We start from the raw sequence: 20,754 nt of genomic DNA on the forward strand, positions 1-20,754 counted from the left end.
CTTCCAGCCCAGAGTTTCTCATGATGTACTCTGCATATAAGTTAAATAAGCAGGGTGACAAATATACAGCCTTGACGTACTCCTTTTCCTATTTGGAACCAGTCTGTTGTACCATGCCCAGTTCTAACTGTTGCTTCCTGACCTGCATATAGGTTTCTCAAGAGGCAGGTCAGGTGGTCTGGTATTCCCATCTCCTTCAGAACTTTCCACAGTTTATTGTGATCCACACAGTCAAAGGCTTTGGCATAGTCAATAAAGCAGAAATAGATGTTTTTCTGGAACTCTCTTGCCTTTTTGATGATCCAGCGGATGTTGGCAATTTGACCTCTGGTTCCTCTGCCTTTTCTAAAACCAGCTTGAACATCTGGAAGTTCACAGTTCACGTATTGCTGAAGCCTGGCTTGGAGAATTTTGAGCATTACTTTACTAGAGTGTGAGATGAGTGCAATAGTGCGGTAGTTTGAGCATTCTTTGGGATTGCCTTTCTTAGGGATTGGAATGAAAACTGACCTTTTCCAGTCCTGTGGCCACTGCTGAGTTTTCCAAATTTGCTGGCATATTGAGCACAGCACTTTCACAGCACCATCTTTCAGGATTTGAAATAGGTCAACTGGAATTCCATCACCTCCACTAACTTTGTTCATAGTGATGCTTTCTAAGGCCCACTTGACTTCACATTCCAGGACATCTGGCCCTAGGTGAGTGATCACACCATTGTGATTATCTGGGCTGTGAAGATCTGTTTTGTACAGTTCTTCTGTGTATTCTTGCCACCTCTTCTTAATATCTTCTGCTTTTCTTAGGTCCATACCATTTCTGTCCTTTATTGAGCCCATCTTTGCATGAAATGTTCCCTTGGTTTCTCTAATTTTCTTGAAATGCATACAGTGGACTATTATTCAGGCTAAAATGGAAATCCTGTCACAAGCGCATTGTAAAGGAACCGTGATATTATGCTAAGTGAAGTAAACAAAACCACAGCTACGGTATAATTCTACTTATATGAGGTATCTAAAAAATTCAAATTCATGGAAACAGAAAGTAGAATGGTTACCAGGGCCTGGGGAAAGGGAGAATAGGGCAGTTGTTTTATGGGAGTAGAGTTTCAAATTTGAAAAACATAAAGTTCTGGAGATTTGTTTCACAATAGAGTGATTATACTTACTGGTACTGAACAATACATTTATAAATGGTCAAAATGCTAACTTGATATTATGTGTTTTTTACCTCAATAAGGGAATAAATATATAGTTTTTTTTTGTTTTTTTTTTTTAATACTGGGCTTTTACGCAAGTTCATTTAGAAAAGGTCAAAGTATTTAAAACTGGAACAAATGTTGAAAATGGAACTTCTTGGTAATAAATCTATATTGTTAGCTAAGAAATTTGTCAAAACATTAAAATGACCTCACTTTCATGAAACTATATAAAAAAAGAATGAACAGTAAAACTAATATTTAAACTGCAACTTGAAACATTATGAGTACTGAGAATTAAAGGGTTTTATTTCTTTCTATGAAAAGTTTCCACAACACTTTAGTTATGAATCAAATTTCAGTTTAAAATTCAAGTAAATAACACCTATGTTATTTATTTATATATCATTATTGACCAAAGTTCGAGTCACTGTAACCTTTTTTTCTTGTAAAATTTTGTGCTTTATTGTTTTCTGGGGGATTTATTAAACTATAGTTCATTAAAATCTAATTTGAAAAGCAGCATTATGATTCTTTACTACCTGGGATCCACTAGCATACTAAGAGTAAAATAGACAGGGAATTGTAAAATACAATATTTGAATTTACAGGAAAGTGTCTTGTCTATGGAAGGTAGATAGCAAACACAACTGATCCCCCCTCTATCCACAGTCACTGCAATGTGTTCTTTAATTCCTTCAATCAACAAATAATTCTATTTGTCTCCTTTGAGTCTTGGCTGGTCCTGTGACTAGTTCGGTGAATAGAATGTGCTAGAAGGGATATTGAGCCTAAGACTCTGGAGCCTTGCATGTTTCCATTCTCTTCCTTGGAGTTCAATGTTATTACATGAGAACAAACATTGTCTAGAAGTTAAAGCACCATCTGGAAGAAAGCTCAATTATTTAAGGTAATAGTAATTAAACTGTTAGAGTTGTGAATGATGCCTAACTAGACTGCAAGACCCAGTCATTCATAGTGATAATCCTATGGACAAACCCAGCCAAGATCAGCTGATGTCTGCTCAAACTGGCAGAAACACCAAGTTGATCCAGAAACTCAAGTTTTAAACCACTGATTTGGGGATGATTTGCTATTGCGTGATAACTAACTGTAGAAAGTGACAGGTGCACATGAGGGTTCCACAGAGAGGGCTAGGGAGGGATACAGGGAAGGAAATCTTTGTAAGAGGCAATGCCTTGAACACAGGTCAAGAAATGAAAGTCAAAAAGATTCCAGTCTGGACCACTGAGGTTTATGGTGAAAAATGAGAAAGATAGTAAGGTATAAAATAAACAAACGTAGAACATCTTTCTTAGAAATATTAGTGAAGGTCATACCTTCTGTTTTTTCAATGTTATAGATAATCTTTGAGGAGACAATATGCCTTTTTATTGAATTACTTGTCTATAACCCAGGGCTTCCTTGTACTTTGCTAGTTTAACTTTTGCAATGCCTAGCAGAAATTTGCTGAGATTTGCTGGCTTCTGTTGGCTTAATTTAGCTATATTTAGAACTTTTATTGTATTATGTATTTCAGCACTAGTTGTGCTGTATGTGCACATTGTTGCTGGTAACTCACTAGGTCACGTCCGACTCTTTGCAACCCTATGGGCTGCAACGTGTCAGGCTTCCCAGTCCTTCACAGGGAGGCCTGGCATGTTGCAGTCCATGGGTTGAAAAGAGTCAGACATGACTGGGTGACTGAACAACAACAACAACCACCACAACAAAGGAAGCGAGGTGCAAAGTCTAGCTCCTGCCACGAAACGGGCAGAAAAGTGAACAGTTACAGACATTCAAAGTTACGAGGCATTAAAGTAAAAGAAAATTAACAATGTTCAGGCCTGCTCTGCTGCTGCTGCTGCCAAGTCGCTTCAGTCGTGTCCGACTCTGTGCAACCCCAAAGACGGCAGCCGACCAGGCTCCCCCATCCCTGGGATTCTCCAGACAAGAGTACTGGAGCGGGCTGCCATTTCCTTCTCCAATGCATGAAAGGGAAAAGTGAAAGTGAAGTCGCTCAGTCGTGTCCTACTCTTAGCGACCCCATGGACAGCAACCCACCATGCTCCTCCATCCATGGGATTTTCCAGGCAAGAGTACTGGAGTGCGGTGCCATTGCCTTCTCCTCAGGACTGCTCACTGTTCTCTTTATATTCTTCTCAGGAAACAAAGAAAGAAAAACTCATTCTGCTTTTTTCCTTTTCACTGCAACACTTTCAATGAATATTCAGGGTTGATTTCCTTTAGAATTGACTGGTTTGATCTCCTTGCAGTCCAAGGGACTCTCAGGAGTTTCCCCCATCACCACAGTTCGAAAGCATCAGTTCTTCGGCGCTCAACCTTTTTTATTGTCTGTCTCTCACATCTGTACATAACTACTGGAAAAACCATAGCTTTGACTATATGGATCTTTGTAGGCAAAGTAATGCCTCTGCTTTTTAATATGCTCTCTAGGTTTGTCTTTGCTTTTCTTCCAAGGAGCATGTGTCTTTTAATTCCATGGCTGCAGTCACTGCTCACAGTTATTTTTGGAGCACAAGCAAATAAAATCTATCACTGTTTCCTTTATTTCCCCATTTACTTGCCACGAAGTGGGTGGGATCTGTTGCCATGAACTTAGTTTTTTGAATGTTGAATTTTAAACCAGTTTTTTTTTTTTTTTTAATTCTTCTCTTTCATCCTCATCAAGAGGTTCTTCACATCTTTAGTTCCTCTTTGCTTTCTGCCATAAGGGTGGTGTCATCTGCATATCTGAGGTTATTGATATTTCTCTTGGCAGTCTTGATTCCATCCTGTGAGTCATCCAGCCTGGCATTTTGCATGATGTACACTGCACAGAAGTTAAATAAGCAGGGTGACAATATACAGCTAGATATACTCTTTTCCTAATTTGAACCACATGGGTGGTTTTATTATCTCAGCAGATTTTCAGATCACTGCCACCTGGGTGACAAGTTAATGTAGAGGCTGTGCTCTTCACTTTAGAGATAATCCAATCAATCTAAACCTATATATTTGGGCTTTAAAGTTCCTTTTCCAAAGTCGGTGTGGATCTCTAGGGATCTAAACTCATGTTTTTTCCTCTCCAGGGTTAAAATTCATTTGGTTTTTTTTTTGCTCAAACTAATTAATCATTATCTTGAATATTTAGTTCCTGCTTCAGGAGAGAAACTGTAATGATGTAAAGACTTTTTGGATATTTGCATTGAAAAAACAATGGATACTATTATGCCATTATTTCCCTATGAGTTCAAGAATTCAATATTTCCACATAAGATTTAACAGTTCGTTGATTGATCAGAGCCAGGTTAGAGTTTAGGTAAGGACCTTTTTGGGTTTCCCAAGTGGTGCTAGTAGTAAATAACTCACCTGCTAATGCAGGTAGACAGAGACATGGGTTTGATTCCTGGGTCAAGAGGTCCCCTGGAGGTGGGCATGGCAACCCACTCCAGTATTTTTGCCTGGAGAATCCCATGGACAAAGCAGTCTGGTGGAATACAGTCCATAGGGTCACAAAGAAGCGGACATGACTGAAGTGACTTAGCACACACACACAAGGACTTTTTCATGGAAATCTAATTTCATATTCTCTTGATATGAGATATAATGTAGGAAGAAGCTCATTTTTAACAGTAATTGACATGGCTCAGTTTATTTTAATAGACATTGAAATTATGATTTGGGAGCTGAACTTCCATAATAACAGTGGCATAAGCCTGTTAATATGAACAGACAATAGACTAGGGTACAATAGTTAACAAATGAAAATTGTGGCCTTCAGGCCCACTATTCTTTTTAAATTTATATTTTACTTTTAGTTTTAACATATTTACTTTCTTGAGATCAGTGAAATTCTTTTGATTAAGTCTGCAAAAGCTTGTTTCACTTGTTTGTTCCTCAGGCTATAAATAAATGGGTTTAACATGGGGGCAACTGAAGTCGTAAGCACTAACACACACTTATTAATTGCCATTTCATCTTTTGCTGAGGGTTTGACATAGATGAAAATACAACTGCCATAGGTGATAGAAACCACAATCAAGTGAGTAGAGCAGGTAGAAAAGGCCTTCTGTTTTTGCTGGGAGGAAGGGAACTTTAGGATGGCATTGACGTTGTATATGTAGGACATAACAACACACAGAAATGTCACTATGTCAATCAACACAGCAAGGGTAACAACCATCTGTTCTATGAACCGTGTGTCTGAACAAGAGATCTTCAGCACAGCAGAAGCATCACAGAGAAAATGATCAATGACAATAGAATCACAGAATTCCAGGTTTAAGCCCAGGCAGAGTGGTGGAAATATGACCAGCCAACCTGCTATCCAACAACAGGTAACAAGCCAAACACAGATTCTACTGTTCATGATGGTTGCATAATGTAAAGGTTTGCAGATGGCCACATAGCGATCATAGGACATGATGGCCAGGAGAAAAAATTCTGTTCCTCCAAAAAGGAAGATAAAAAATAGTTGACTAACACAAGCATTGTAGGAAATAGTCTTGTCCCCAGTTGATAAGCTGTATAAGAATCTGGGAATGCAGACAGTGGTGAATAAGGTTTCTAAAAAGGAGAAGTGTTTGAGGAAAAAGTACATGGCAGTTTTAAGGTGAGAATCTACTAAAGTGAGTATAATGATGATCAGGTTCCCAGTGACACTCAGTAAGTAGGAGACAACCAGAAATGTAAAAATCAGAACCTGCATTGGAGGGTCATCTGTCAGTCCTAGGAGTATGAATATAGATAATGATGTATGGTTTCTCATCATTGACTTGTACTTCTCAAACTCCTCACAAAGTCACTACACTGAACTGAAAAAACTTGTATGAAATTATGAGGCTATGGCCACTGGGTAAAAAAAATCCAATCAATGCAATGCATAGTCATTTTCTTCTTTAACTTGATAATGACCAGTCAAAACAGTGGTGTTCTCAGCTCTTTTGATGTACATATAGAAATCCTCAAGATCATATTTTTCTGAAATAAGTGTACTACAGTCCATACTTTTATGCTCCATTCAGGCATTCAGATCTCTATTTTTCAGTTCATCTAAACTCTGTCCTATATTCTCTGAAATGTCGTTGTCTATAGAATTTGAAAGCATTGTCTATGTGATATGATTTTGTGAGTATTATAATGTTCTTTTGTCCTAATAATTCTTCATTATTCCCAAGTTTGAATGAACTCACAAGCTGTTTGAGGTGTGGCTTCCTGTTAAATGCAAATAAATGACTAAGTTTGACATTTATACAGAGCATATCGGCCACACATGCAGTATTTCAATGTTTGCTGATACTGCAATGACTAAAACGTTATCTTATTTTATTTTACTTTGGTATGAGAATCGTCATCCAAATAACATCATTACTTACCAGTGTTCCTATTTATCTTAAAGTTTCTAATCAGTACCCGACTTTTCTTCCATTTTCACTCTGATAGAACAGTGTTCGATTAGAACTACATAAACAACCACCTGTAGTATTGGGTAAAGAAATTATCATAAGCAGAAAATAAAGAAGACCTGAAGAGTTTAACCTCAGTTGTTTGTGCTTCCAAGGTCACAAAAGACAAGGGGATACAGTATGTGACACAGATTGGAGGAGACCAAGGACACATGACCATGTCTTAGCAAACAGTAACTTGAATTGCGTCCTGCAACATAAAAATGTCATTAGTGCAAAAACTAGGAAAATCCAAATAAAATCTGTATTTAATTAACTTTATTTTATTATTATTTCTTTTCCAGCTATTCTTTTGCTCCTCTGTGACCGTCCAAGGGCTTCCCTCATAGCTCAGTTGGTAAAGAATCTGCCTGCAATGCAGGAAACTCGGGTTAGTTTCCTGGGTCAGGAAGATCCCCTGGAGAAGGAAAGGGCAACCCACTCCAGTATTGTTGCTTGGTGAATCGCATGGACAGAGGAGCCTGGCAGGCCACAGTCCATGGGGTTGCAAGAGTCGGACATGACTTAGCGACGAGAGAGAGAGAGAGAGCGCCTCAGAGAGAGAGAGAGAGAGAGAGAGAAAGAGAGAGAAAGAGAGAGAGAGAGAGCCTCAGAGAGAGAGAGAGAGAGAGAGAAAGAGAGAGAGAGAGAGACCCTCCAAGCCAGAGCCACAAGTGCACTCCTCCCAGTGCCACTGGGGTTTGGCGATGTGGCTGGCTGCACCGAGCATGCTCAGTCTGAGGTGCCAGGATAGCGAGTCCGGAGCCCGTGTGCGACTTGGTCGGCAGGGGGAGCCAGGAGAGCGCGAAGGACCTGCTGCGGCGGTGGTGACAGCGTGCATCCCTGTCCCCTGACCTGGCCACGGCCTGGATCCGTCCTGTCCTTAACGCTCTATTTTAGTTATTAGTATTTGTATACAGTGTTAATTCCTTAGTGTTAACAATTCCTTTGTGATCATTAGGAATTTACATTTTGGGAGAGCTGGTTGAAGGTTATTTGGGTACAGTTCACTATTTTTTCTACACTTGTATGAGTACAAAATTATATTATAATTAAAAGTTTACCAAATTTTAGAAATAAAAAAGAAAGAAAACCAAAACGGTATAAACAGCAGTTGCTGAGCACTTTACGTATGGCAGTATGCTCGGGCAAATGTTCACATGAATTATTTACATGGTGTACATGTCTTCTCCTCCAGTCCCTTCTGCTTCTTCAGCTGTATTTTTGTGGGGATATCCATTTTATCATATTTGTGAGTATATAGGATATCATTTGAAATTAAAGTTGGCAGCTACATTTAGGGTTTAATGTTAATCAGCAATACCTGAATTGCGTGGATTCTGTGTATACATAAAAGCCAACATTATGGCTTCAGCTAATGGTGCACGCAGTTTTTGACCCACTGATAGTACACTCATGTGATGAAGATGTCCATGTTTAGAAAGGAATGTTACCTGTGGAACAGCTCTTCAGAGTGCTTCCACCAGAGTGGGGCATTCACTTTCCACAAACCGAAAGGATATCTCTGCCTTTGAGAGGAGTCTGTTTCCTGATACGACCCTGTTCATTACCAGCTTCCCACTCCTGTTTTCCCCTTCACTAGTCTGATACTCATACTTGTAGGTTTATCAAGTTTCAGCTTCGTGTCAGTTGCTATGAAACACTTTCTTGAAACTTCATCTTTTAAGTTCTTGGCTTCTATTTTTTGTCCCTCTTGCCCAGTATGCTTATCTCTTTCTTACCAGTAAATATGTGAATGTAATGTTTGAGACTGGGTAATGTCTTGTTTATTGAGATACCACAGCAGATAGCCCGATTCAGAGTTTATCAAGAGCTCAATAAATATGTTTATTGTAAAATTCATGAATTATATACGTATTCTTCGGACTCAGAAGAAGTCAGTTTTCTCATGTAGTGAAATTTTCATTCCCATTTACGGTACATTCTTTAATGAAAAGTATGTAATCGTGCATGGGGGTCAATTAGATTCTTTTGTGTTTTAACATTTTTGAGGTATTAATGATATAAAAATGCCTACTCTTAATGTATATATGCCATATATAATCTCTCTTGTCCATTTTCCTTCACTTTAAAAATGAGAGCTTTTAAATATTAAAATCATTCTTTGCTTCCTGGCAGTACAAAAAAATGCTACCTGTCATTTTTAGTCCTAGACTAAAAAAAAAGTCATTACAATTCTTTTGCTTTGACCAAATGTATTACATACTTGGTCTTCTCTCTCATTGCTTACGTAGCAGCTGAGTCAAATACTTCTTATCCTTCAGTTATTGTCAGGATACTTTCTCACTTTCTTCCATTGCTGAATCAAAAGGCATTTGCCCTTAGAGGCTTCGCTTAAATGGATATTTGGAGTTTCACTTGGTTCCTATAAAATATTCCATTTCTAATCTTTATGAAAGGCAGATATCAGCTGCCACTTGGTACCTAGTCCCACTCTTTGGCTTAAAGTGCATATAGAAAAACAGAATAAGGGAATTAGGGAATGTTTTGCCTAAAACTTAGCCTCCCACCTCAATACCAGGTTGAAGGTCACACAGGGACGGCACAGAGTTTCCAGTGGTGGGACAGGAGTGAGTTGTCTCGGCAGCCCAGGCACCTCCCCTCAGTGTTGTCAGAATGACTCCAGGCATCTGACTTTCCCAAGCACCTCAGGAAGCCTGTGTGTCCTGAGGAAAAAGACTAATTTTTTTTTTGTCCAAAAATGCCACTTTTTTCTTCAGTCATTCATATTTCTATTCAGTCATTCATTCATGTCATATTAACAAGGATCATGAAATTAACTGATATAGAAAAAGATGTTAAAATTGAGTTTTCATTAAAATGTGAAAGACTTCTACAGGAAGGGGTCATTGAGTTATAAACCATAAGCAAATAAGTCACTCAATAGAGATATAGGTCACCTATTTTATACACAATTTTTATTTCAAATGAGGATGAAGTTATGGCAGAGAACACATGGGAGTGTCCCTCTAATGTCCACTGCGTTTAGACGACCTTCATCATATTGATACATGAAGGCAGCTAATCAATGACTGTCCTGTACTTGCCACTCATACTGTGAAGCCACACTTCATAAGTGGTTGTTGAAACCTTTCATATAATTTTAAAGTGACAAATCATATCAGTTATGTTGGTATACATACATTGCTCAAAAGAAAGCATCATTCTAGAGTTCAGAAAATGGACAGAAAAATAAAAAAATACTTCTCTGATAGTTGTAACCTCAGATGTTTGCTGAACCCCAAAGTTGCAAAGAGTGAAAAAAGTCCTCCAGGAAGGTCTTCTAATGGAGAGAGGAAGGTGGACTCTGACTGTTCTTAGGAGCACATACTCAAACTCATAGCAGTCTCTGCACTTGGAGGGTTTCACTAAGTCATCCTCCACCCACACAAGATGAAGATTTTCTCAAGAGAAAGCCTGTCTCCCCCGAGCCCAGGGAGTCTTTACTTTACAGAGCTAACAGTTGTTTAAACGGTTAGGAAAGAATCTTTCTGTTGTTGGGAAAATAGATGTTCTATTGTTTCTGGCAGAAGGACATATTTCTAAACTGAGAGAATTTCCCTTAAAAAATATTGAGCAAATTTTCAACTATGTGAAACAAACAAACATGTCCTTGGTGGATTTATCTTATCATTATCAATGAATCTCTGGTGTAGTAGACTTTGGGGATAGAGCAGGAAATACAGATCTGGGGAAAATGTCCTCAGAGAGGCAGGTATAAGTAACATTAGCACCAGAAGCAGTGCAGGAATGCAATAATAATATCAGATTGCAAGACAAAAGGCAACCATGTGTTATTTTATTTCAACAGTATGATAGACATTTGTTATACGATACAGACAATTTTTCCAATTTAGTAATCCTATAAAGCTGTAATTAATATTTAGTGTCAGTATAAATATTCAGATAATAATAGAGAAAAATATTTTATCAAAAGAAAAAGCAAAGTGATAACCTACATTGATAGTTTTCAGAAATACCTCCCAGATATTTAAATTTCTTTTGCTTTTGTATCATATAGGGCTTTTTGAAAATTGAAGTAGAGTTGATTTATAATGCTGTGTTTATTTCTGCTTTATAGCAAAGTCTTTCAGTTATACATACACATATATTATTTTTTATATTCTTTCCACTGTGGTTTTTCACAGGAGATTGAATATAGTTTCTTCTGTAATACAGTGGAGTAGTGTTATTTATACATTCTGTTTATACTTGTTTGCTCCTGCTAACCCCAAATATCCACTCCATGCCTCTCAATGCCCCTCATAGCAACCACAAGTCTGTTCTCTATGTCTGTGAGTTTGTTTCTGATTTATAGATAAGTATATTTGTGTCACGTTTTAGATTTCCCATATAAGTGATATTGTATGTATTGACTTTCCTTTTCTGCTTTAGTTACTCTGGTAATCTCTAGTTGCATCCTTGTTGCTGCAAATGAAATTATTCTTTTTTTATGGCTAATATTCCATTCTATATATATACCATATCTTCTTCATCCATTCATTTGTTGGTGGACATTTAGGTTGTATTCAGGTTTTGCAGGAGGCAGGTAATGTGGTTTGGTATTCCCATCTTTTTCAGAATTTCCAGTTTGCTGTGATCCACACAGTCAAAGGCTTTGGCATAGTCAATAAAGCAGAAGTAGATGTTTCTCTGGAATTCTCTTGCTTTTTCTATGATCCAGTGGATGTTGGTAATTTGATCTCTGGCTCCTCTGCCTTTTCTAAATCCAGCTTGAAAATCTAAAGTTCTCGCATCATGTACTGTTAAAGCCTAGCTTGGAGAATTTTGAGTATTACTTTGCTAGTGTGTGAGATGAGTACAATTGTTCAGTAGTTTGAACATTCTTTGGTATTGCCCTTCTTTGGGATTGGAATGAAAATTGACCTTTTCCAGTGCTGTGGCCACGGCTGAGTTTTCCAAATTTGCTGGCATATTGAGTGCAGCACTTTCACAGCATCATCTTTCAGGATTTGAAAGAACTCAACTGGAATTCCATCACCTCTACTAGCTTTGTTCTTAGTCATGCTCCTAAGGCCCACTTGACTTTACACTCCAGGATGTCTGGCTGTGGGTGAGTGATGACATCATTGTGATTATCTGGGTCATGATGATCTTTATTGTATAGTTTTTCTGTGTATTTATACCTCTTCTTAATATCTTCTGTTTCTGTTAGGCCCATACAATTTTTATCCTTTATTGTGCCCATCTTTGCATGAATTGTTCCCTTGGTTTCTCTAATTTTCTTTAAGAGTTCCCATTCTATTGTTTTCCTCTATTTCTTCACATTAATCACTTAAGAAGGCTTTCTTATCCCTCCTTGCTTTTCTTTGGAACTCTGCATTCAGACGGGTGTAACTTTCCTTTTCTCTTTTGCCTTTAGCTTCTCTTTTTTCTAGCTACTTGTAAGGCCTCCTCAGACAATCATTTTGCCCTTTTGCATTTCTTTTTCTTTGCTGAACAGAGGGAAAACCTTACAATAGTCCTGATGATATAAATGTAGGAAAGAACTACACACATGAGGGTGATGATGAAGGTCAACACAGCACATAGAGCAGCCACATGTCCTATCAGCCATGTGTCTGACTTTTCCTTAGTTGATATGCTATAGATGAATCTGGGAATACAAGCAGTTGTGAATGAAATGTCTAAGAAGGAGAAATTTTGTAGGAAAAGATACACAGGTGTTTAAGGTGGGAATCAATCAGAGTGAGGGTGATGATGCTTACTTTCCAATACACTCAACATGTAGGACAGAAATAGAAAAATGAAAAGCAAAATTTTCAGTCTAATGTCCTCTATCAACCCCACCAAGATGAAGGTGGTTAGTGTGGTTTGGTGTTTGATCCTTAATTGTGGTCTCCTGTCCAGTCTGCTTGGAACAATAAGGAAGACTTTGCATGAGGAATTCCAGAGTCCGGGCTGGTTTTTAACTTCATGAGAAGTAAATCTGAGAGTGATGCCTATACAACTGTTTAGCGGAGAAGTAAACGCACAGCACATGGCAATGTTTTATCCCCTCTTTGTGTCTCAAAAACTGACTATTCATTTTTTAACCCTGTTATTTCATGCTTCTCCTTCTAATGAACTTACAATTTAACTGTAATTGATGTCAGTTCAACATATCTTCTTATAAATAATGAAATAAAAACAACAACTCTCTTTGAATAAGTTGCTTTGGGGTCAAGAAGTCTGCCTTCCCCAATTTCCTGTCTCCAGACATTCTTCTAACAGAGAGGTAATCCCATCAAAACAATAACAAAAACAAACAAAACAAAAACCCACTTACAGTGGTCTTAAGAAATTCCTAACATTAAATTTTACATGTGTGCTAGCTATTATACTCCAATAAATTCTTATTACATAGTCTATCATGTTTCAGATAGTCCACTCCAGCTTCTTGGAGGTGTGTTAAAGACATTTTTCATGGATATATTTTCTAAAAGATTCATTTACATGTGTTGCAATCTAAACATTTTGAGGTTTGCCTCATTGAAAATTTATTTCAAATGTATGCATGTAATCTTTGTAATATTTACCATTGTCTGTATTTTCCTGCTACTATTAGAATATGTTGCATATGTTTATGCTTCCCAGGTTATCCTTGTTCTATTAAAATTTCTCTCCAACTTACAAGTCAAATTTTGAAATTGTGTCATTGAATGGATTTCTTTGTTTTCAATTCCTTAGACAGTGAAAACCCTAATGCCTTCTAACAAGATCCTACAGTTTAATAATCTCTAGATGTTGAGGGCTTTTTTTTCTCTTTTTTCATCGAAGGGTACTCAGTAAGAGCAGTTTTTTTTTTGGTATTAAAACTCTAATCAGAATACTATTTCTTTCTAAACACATTTGATAATGTCACATTTCCACTCCCTGTAAGTATTTTGTAGTAATATGTTTGTTTTGTTTCAAAAATTTTTTCAGAAAAGTAAGAAAATGTTGGGCTTCCCAGGCGGCACAAGTAGAAAGGAACTTGCCTGCCAATGCATGAGGCATAAGAGGTGCAGGTTCAATATTTGAATCAGGAAGACCACTTGGAGGAGGGCATGACAACCTCCTCCAGTATTCTTGCCTGGAGAATCCCATGGGTAGAGGAGCCTGGTAAGCTACAGTCCATAGAGTCACAAAGAGTCAGACACAACTGAAGTAACTTAGCACACAGATGGATACAAGGAAATGTTAGTTTATTTGTAGACCTGAAGAACCATATCCCAATTTTTAAAATGTTTTTCGTCAAACTTGTTTCAGCTTGAAATACACAATCACATTTTTGGAAATGGCATTGAGCAATACCTGCTTTAACCAAACTTGGCCATTTCTTGATGATAGTTCCCCATTTTCACTTACCTTTCATCTATAACACATAGTTGTCTCCTTTGTCATTTTAACAATTTATACATCAACTCACCTGACTTTTTTAAAATTTTTTTTTCATTTATTTTTATTAGTTGGAAGCTAATTACTTTACAATGTTGTAGTGGTTTTTGCCATACATTGACATGAATCAGCCATGGATTTACATGTATTCCCCATCCCGATCCCCCCTCCCACCTCCCTCTCTACCCAATCCCTCTGGGTCTTCCCAGTGTACCAGGCCCGAGCACTTGTCTCATGCATCCAACTTGGGCTGGTGATCTGTTTCACCCTTGATAATATACATGTTTCGATGCTGTTCTCTCAAAACATCCCACCCTCGCCTTCTCCCACAGAGTCCAAAAGTCTGTTCTGTACATCTGTGTCTCGTTTTCTGTTTTGCATATAGGGTTATCGTTACCATCTTTCTAAATTCCATATATATGTGTTAATATACTGTATTGGTCTTTATCTTTCTGGCTTACTTCACTCTGTATAATAGGCTCCAGTTTCATCCATCTCATTAGAACTGACTGAAATGATTTCTTTTTAATGGCTGAGTAATATTCCATGGTGTATATGTACCACAGCTTCCTTATCCATTCCTCTGCTGATGGGCATCTAGGTTGCTTCCATGTCCTGGCTATTATAAACAGTGCTGCGATGAACATTGGGGTGCATGTGTCTCTTTCAGATCTGGTTTCCTCGGTGTGTATGCCCAGAAGTGGGATTGCTGGGTCATATGGCAGTTCTATTTCCAGTTTTTAAAGGAATCTCCACAATGTTCTCCATAGTGGCTGTACTAGTTTGCATTCCCACCAACAGTGTAAGAGGGTTCCCTTTCCTCCACACCCTCTCCAGCATTTATTGCTTGTAGACTTTTGGATAGCAGTCATTCTGACTGGCATGAAATGGTACCTCATTGTGGTTTTGATTTGCATTTCTCTAATAATGAGTGATGTTGAGCATCTTTTCATGTGTTTGTTAGCCATCTGTATGTCTTCTTTGGAGAAATGTCTGTTTAGTTCTTTGGCCCATTTTTTGATTGGGTCATTTATTTTTCTGGAATTGAGCTTCAGGAGTTGCTTGTATATTTTTGAGATTAATCCTTTGTCTGTTTCTTCATTTGCTATTATTTTCTCCCAATCTGAGGGCTTTCTTTTCACCTTGCTTATAGTTTCCTTTGCTGTGCAAAAGATTTTAAGTTTAATTAGGTCCCATTTGTGTATTTTTGCTTTTATTTCCAATATTCTGGGAGGTGGGTCATAGAGGATCCTGCTGTGATTCATGTCGGAGAGTGTTTTGCCTATGTTCTCCTCTAGGAGTTTTATAGTTTCTGGTCTTACATTTAGATCTTTAATCCATTTTGAGTTTATTTTTGTGTATGGTGTTAGAAAGTGTTCTAGTTTCATTCTTTTACAAGTGGTTGACCAGTTTTCCCAGCACCACTTGTTAAAGAGGATGTCTTTTTTCCATTGTATATCCTTGCCTCCTTTGTCGAAGATAAGGTGTCCATAGGTTCGTGGATTTATCTCTGGGCTTTCTATTCTGTTCCATTGATTTATATTTCTGTCTTTGAACTCACCTGATTCTGAAACCAATTAAACTACTCCAGACAAGATTATCTCTAGTCTGTCACTTGTTTCACTCTTTGACCACAATTCGGTCTTCATTTAACTCAAACTCTGCTACATGTGAGGTAATAAATTGGTAACTTATGAAAGTCATGATAGTTTGATTTCCACGATCTCACATTTCCCTCAATTTCTTCCTACTTCTCTGTCTGTTCTCTTTTATTTTCCTTTAGGCTGCCTTTTCTAGCCATTCTGCTTATTGATTGACTTGTGATCTCTTTTCTAGGCAATCCTTTCTTTCACTTTCTCTTCTCTCTAGGAGAGTCTCATTAATAAGGTGACTTCACTGAGGCTGATAATTCCAAAATTTATATCAACATGGAAAATGGCTTCAACTATTTCTTGGACATCTAGATCAGACTTAGAGTGTTTGAATTTAGACTTTTCCTTAGGCAATTTCCTTAACTTCTATATCTTGTGCTTTTTCAAGTGCAATTAAGGTTATATATATATATATATATATACATCTTAGGGCTGTACCATAAATGTAGATAATAATACAATATCTACAGCTGCATGTGGAACATGTGAATGCTTATTACTATTTCCTGTATTAAACTTTATTTCATTTCTGTATTACTTCTTTTGGAGTGTTTCCATGTCAAGATTTTAAAGATGGCATGGATTGTTGTGTTTCTTTCTCTGTCAGTCTTAAGTCACATAAGAACTTTCTTAATTCTTCCTTTTTCTTTGCTCCTATTTTCAGTTTATCACCAGGTCTTACAATTTCTGTTATCTTAATTTGATCCTCTTACTTTCTCACCACACTAATTCTACCCTGGATATCTTTATCTTATAGCTGAAATGTTGTGAAATTATATTAACATATACTTAACATGTGTGATTACTTCTCCCATTCAGTATTTTAAAACCAACACAGCCAGAATCATTTTTCCAAAGTCCACCTATGATTAATCTCCCCTACATGCTTTGGAAAAAAATGTTTTGAAGTGTTGTTAATTGAGAGTTATCCCATACTAGGTATCTCCTTAAAACATTCATCTAATCTCAGTTGCATAGAAGTGAATGTATTTAGGCTTTAAGTAAGATTTGTGAAGAGGCGGGGGTCAGGAACATACTCATGAATTTTGAATTTCAAATACAAAAGCACTTAGATTTATGGAGGCTTTTCGGGTAATAAATATTTGAGTATACAAATAAATATTTTTGCCTTACATATCAAATACAAAATACCTTAAACATGATTTAGCAGGCCTTTAGAGTGACTTTTAAGATTTTAAAAGTTTTTATATGAGCTTAATGGAAAAATTAAACTGATCTTTTGAGACTGCCTTTAATATTAAGCAGGTATGAGTGACTCTCTATTGCTTTCCTGTGGACTGATGTGTAGTGAGAAGTATACTTCCTGTCGTTTTTACACAGTCTGTGGAGTAAGGTGCAGTGTTCTTATTTCTCTTTACATTTTTAGCCTCAGTTTCCCCTGTGATATCTATTTCATGGAGCTTTTGTGTATACTGACTGAGATAATCCATGCAGAGTGCCCAGCAGATGGTGAGTTAAAGCCACTACCCCTCCTTCTTTCTCTCCTTCATTTTCTTTCTCCCCTTCATTTTCTTTCTGCTCTTCCTCCTTTTCTTTTAGCTCTGTAACTTATGCTAACTAATACAGTAATGAATGACTGAATGCAAGCTATTGATTTCCTTTCCTGTGTTCTGTGTAAAGCTGGTGGATTTTTGGTGCCTCTGACAACCTGTTCAGTGTTCTCTGGAGAAAGACTAAGGGCAGAGTCCAGACCTGAACTTTGGGGCATGAAGCAATAGGTATTCCACATTTCCTTCTCAGCTTTAATTTTGTGATTATTTGGGTAGCAGTTTCCTTTTATAAATGAAGAGTTTATGTCATTTGTTTTCCCTCCATTCCAGGAGTAAAGGATGTCCCTTGGAAAAATTACTTCGTTTGTTATGTGTCAGGGAGTGTTTGATGGGAGGATGCCTACGTGCTGTCTCTCATGAGTCCTTTGTCCCTCTTCAAGCAGAGCAGCACGCTGCTCCCAGGGACTGAGGTCATTGTGTGAGGCAGGCTTGGGTCTCCTTTAGTAAGCATTCTCTTTTTGACAAAATTGCTTAGTCTTGCTCCCCCTTCATGAGATATGGATTGTCTCCTGACCTTGTGACTAGGATTACCCCTTGTTCCCTTGGTAATGGTTACTGTATGTTTGGTTTTCTGATCCCTATCTTTCCCGAAAGAAGTTTCTTGTACTGCAGCCTATATATACTCATAGAAAAATCATTAAAGCACCTTTGCTTCATCAGAACTTAGGTCCCCGGGTCTTTTTTGTCTCTCTCTCTTTCTCTCTCTCTCTCTTTTTCTGGCTGACTCTCTGGAGCGTGGAGACCCATTGTGCTCACTTTTCCGCCCAGGCTTCTAAGACCCCCTCGAGAGGGTGCCTGGTGCCTTTGTGAGCGATGCAAGTCCTGTGTCAAGGACTTTATTGGTCCTCTGTGTAAACCAAGGGATATCAGCCTCTTTCTCTCTTTCACTTTCTTAGCTTCGACTCCGTACCACCAGGTTCTGGTCCATTAAAGGACCCCAACAGTTATATGACTCATTTAACTTATCTTTTTGCAACATATCCCTTAAGAAATCTAGAAATGTGTTCTGAGGTCTGGTGAATCAAAACATGTTATTTCTATCAATAACAGTAGCAAATAACAGCATCAGAGTACAATAGATAGTTAGGAAATTACCTGTGATTAATAGGCATCTCTATAGGACATGGGGACTAATCTATGATCAAAGAGAAACATTTCTAGCTGATAATCAGGTACCCTTTTAGATACGTCATAAAATTCTTGCCCGGAGAATCCCCATGGACAAAAGAGCCTGGCAGGCTACCATCCATGGGGCTGCAAAGAGTTGGACATGACTGAGCAAGTAAGCACATGAAGGAACTGACCCTCTGTGCTAAGGTGAGAAAACCCTGATGCCCTCAGTGCTTCATTGTGGCATCCTGACTCAGACCATAGCTCAGGATGCCCAAATGCCCCCACTTTTCTAGTCACCAATTCTTATCTTCTGTGATCCCGGATGTTAAGTGAATGTTCTGCTAAACCACTTTCATTCAGATGTATTTTCTATTTAGTATATTTGAAGAACTATTAGCATTTACCACTATCAATAATTTGATCACTAATGACAACATTGCTGGTATTAATAATTTGGCACTCTAAGTGTATTAGAGTTATATGTTGGTATAAATCCATACTGATTCATAAAAGTGATATTGTATGATAGGTCTCTTCTGTTTGTTCCTACTGTTCTTATAAGTAGCCATGAATTCATTTGAAACATACTAAGAATCTATGATATGGCTGGTTATGCTGTAGATACTAAGAATAAAAAGAGTGAAGAGATAACTAACCCATCTCTAATGGATGTATATATTTTGAATGAGTCTAATCCTTTCAAATTTCATTTTTATGAAACCAAGTATCACTAGAAATAATTATTTTCTTTTTGGTCATGGTTTAGTAGCTAAGTTGTGTCCGACTCTTATGACCCCATGGACTGTAGCCTGCCAGGCTCCTCTGTCTATGGGATTCTCCAGGCAAAAATACTGGAGTGGGTAGTCATTCCTTTCTCTTTTTCTTTTCTTCTTTTTGGATCTATCCAAATTAATGTATTGCCATCCTTGAGTTTTAAATAGATACGTCTGACAGTTTTCACATACCAAGGAACTTGAATGGTGAATTAAGAAAGAAACTGAAGTTACCAAAGAGGAACATATTAATACTTATTCTAATGGAAGATAATTATGGCTTCAGTTGACTGTGTAATTCTTATTGTCCCCAAGATGAAATCAAAAGTATAAATATTGCAAATACATGCACAAATGCCCCTTTCACGAGGACACACACGTTCACAGACAGTATTGTGTAGTGGAGAGTGCTCTCTGAGTTGCCAGTTGTCCCTCATTAAGATTCTATTCCACTTAGACCTAGAAAACAATGTCTTTTATCTTAAAGCTGAAATTAAAAATAATTTATTTTAAATGTCTGAGAATATAAAGTTATTCTGAGAAGATTTGATAGTGATAATTTCTGATTTCTCTCAACAGGAACAGATTTTTACACAGTGAATGAAATGAATGCTTTATTATCTCAGACTCTTATGGACTTACAGGAGCCTTATGTTTGGATAAATAAAGAGTCCTTATTGACTAAAGCTCAAACATGACTATTGAATATAATATGCAGTAAATTTTGAAAAATACCTGACAGAGGCAGCAATGGGAAGTGGGTCTTTGGAAACTATAGAATGCAATGATTTTATTAGACACATTCCAAGTGCAAAACTATAATTTTCTGATGCAAAGAGACTCTTCAACCCACAGATAACAAAGTGCTAAGAAAACACAACACAGTTGCTTTATGTCTATGTTTTCAATGGGAAAATATTTACATTTGTATATTTATATATGCATATGAAAGAAATGCAAAAAAGCAAAATGGCTGTCTGACGAGGCCTTACAAACAGCTGTGAAAAGAAGAGAAGGGAAAAGCAAAGGAGAAAAGGACAGACATACCCATTTGAATGCATAGTTCAAAAGAATAGCAAGGAGAGATAAGAAAGCCTTCCCCAGTAATCAGTGCAAAGAAATAGAGGAAAACACTAGAATGGGAAAGACTAGAGATCTCTTCAGGAAAATCAAAGAAACCAAGGGAACGTTTCATGCAAAGATGGGTTTGATAAAGGACAGAAACGGTATGGACCTAACAGAAGCAGAAGATATTAAGAAAAGGTGGCAAGAATACACAGAAGAACTATACAAAAAAGATCTTCACAACCCAGATAACCACGATGTTGTGATCACTCACCTAGAGCCAGATGTCCTGGAGTGTGAAGTCAAGTGGGCCTTAGGGAGCATCATTAAGAACAAAGTTAGTGGAGGTAATGGAATTCCAGTTGAGCTCTTTCAAATCCTGGAAGATGATGCTGTGAAAGTGCTGCACTCAATACACCAGCGAATTTGGAAAACTCAGCGGTGGCCACAGGATTGGAAAAGGTCAGTTTTCATTCCAATCCCAAAGAAAGGCAATGCCAAAGAATGCTCAAACTACCACACAATTACATTTATCTC

The 20,754-nt window shown here is 37.7% G+C and overlaps 1 protein-coding gene across 1 annotated transcript; it reads right to left on the reverse strand.

Moving 5' to 3' along the window:
• Positions 1-5,027: 5,027 nt before the first annotated feature.
• LOC122678365 (olfactory receptor 6C2-like) lies at positions 5,028-5,969 on the reverse strand. The gene has a single exon (XM_043879036.1). It carries the CDS (start codon positions 5,967-5,969, stop codon positions 5,028-5,030), a length of 942 nt encoding a protein of 313 aa, XP_043734971.1.
• Positions 5,970-20,754: the final 14,785 nt, after the last annotated feature.

This window comes from Cervus elaphus, chromosome 3, assembly GCF_910594005.1.
Source record: "Cervus elaphus chromosome 3, mCerEla1.1, whole genome shotgun sequence".
NCBI lineage: Eukaryota > Metazoa > Chordata > Mammalia > Artiodactyla > Cervidae > Cervus > Cervus elaphus.

What these genes read in the sequence shown, in the direction of transcription:
- LOC122678365 (XM_043879036.1), bottom strand. Translation starts at nt 5,969, where the DNA reads ATGATGAGAAACCATACATCATTATCTATATTCATACTCCTAGGACTG.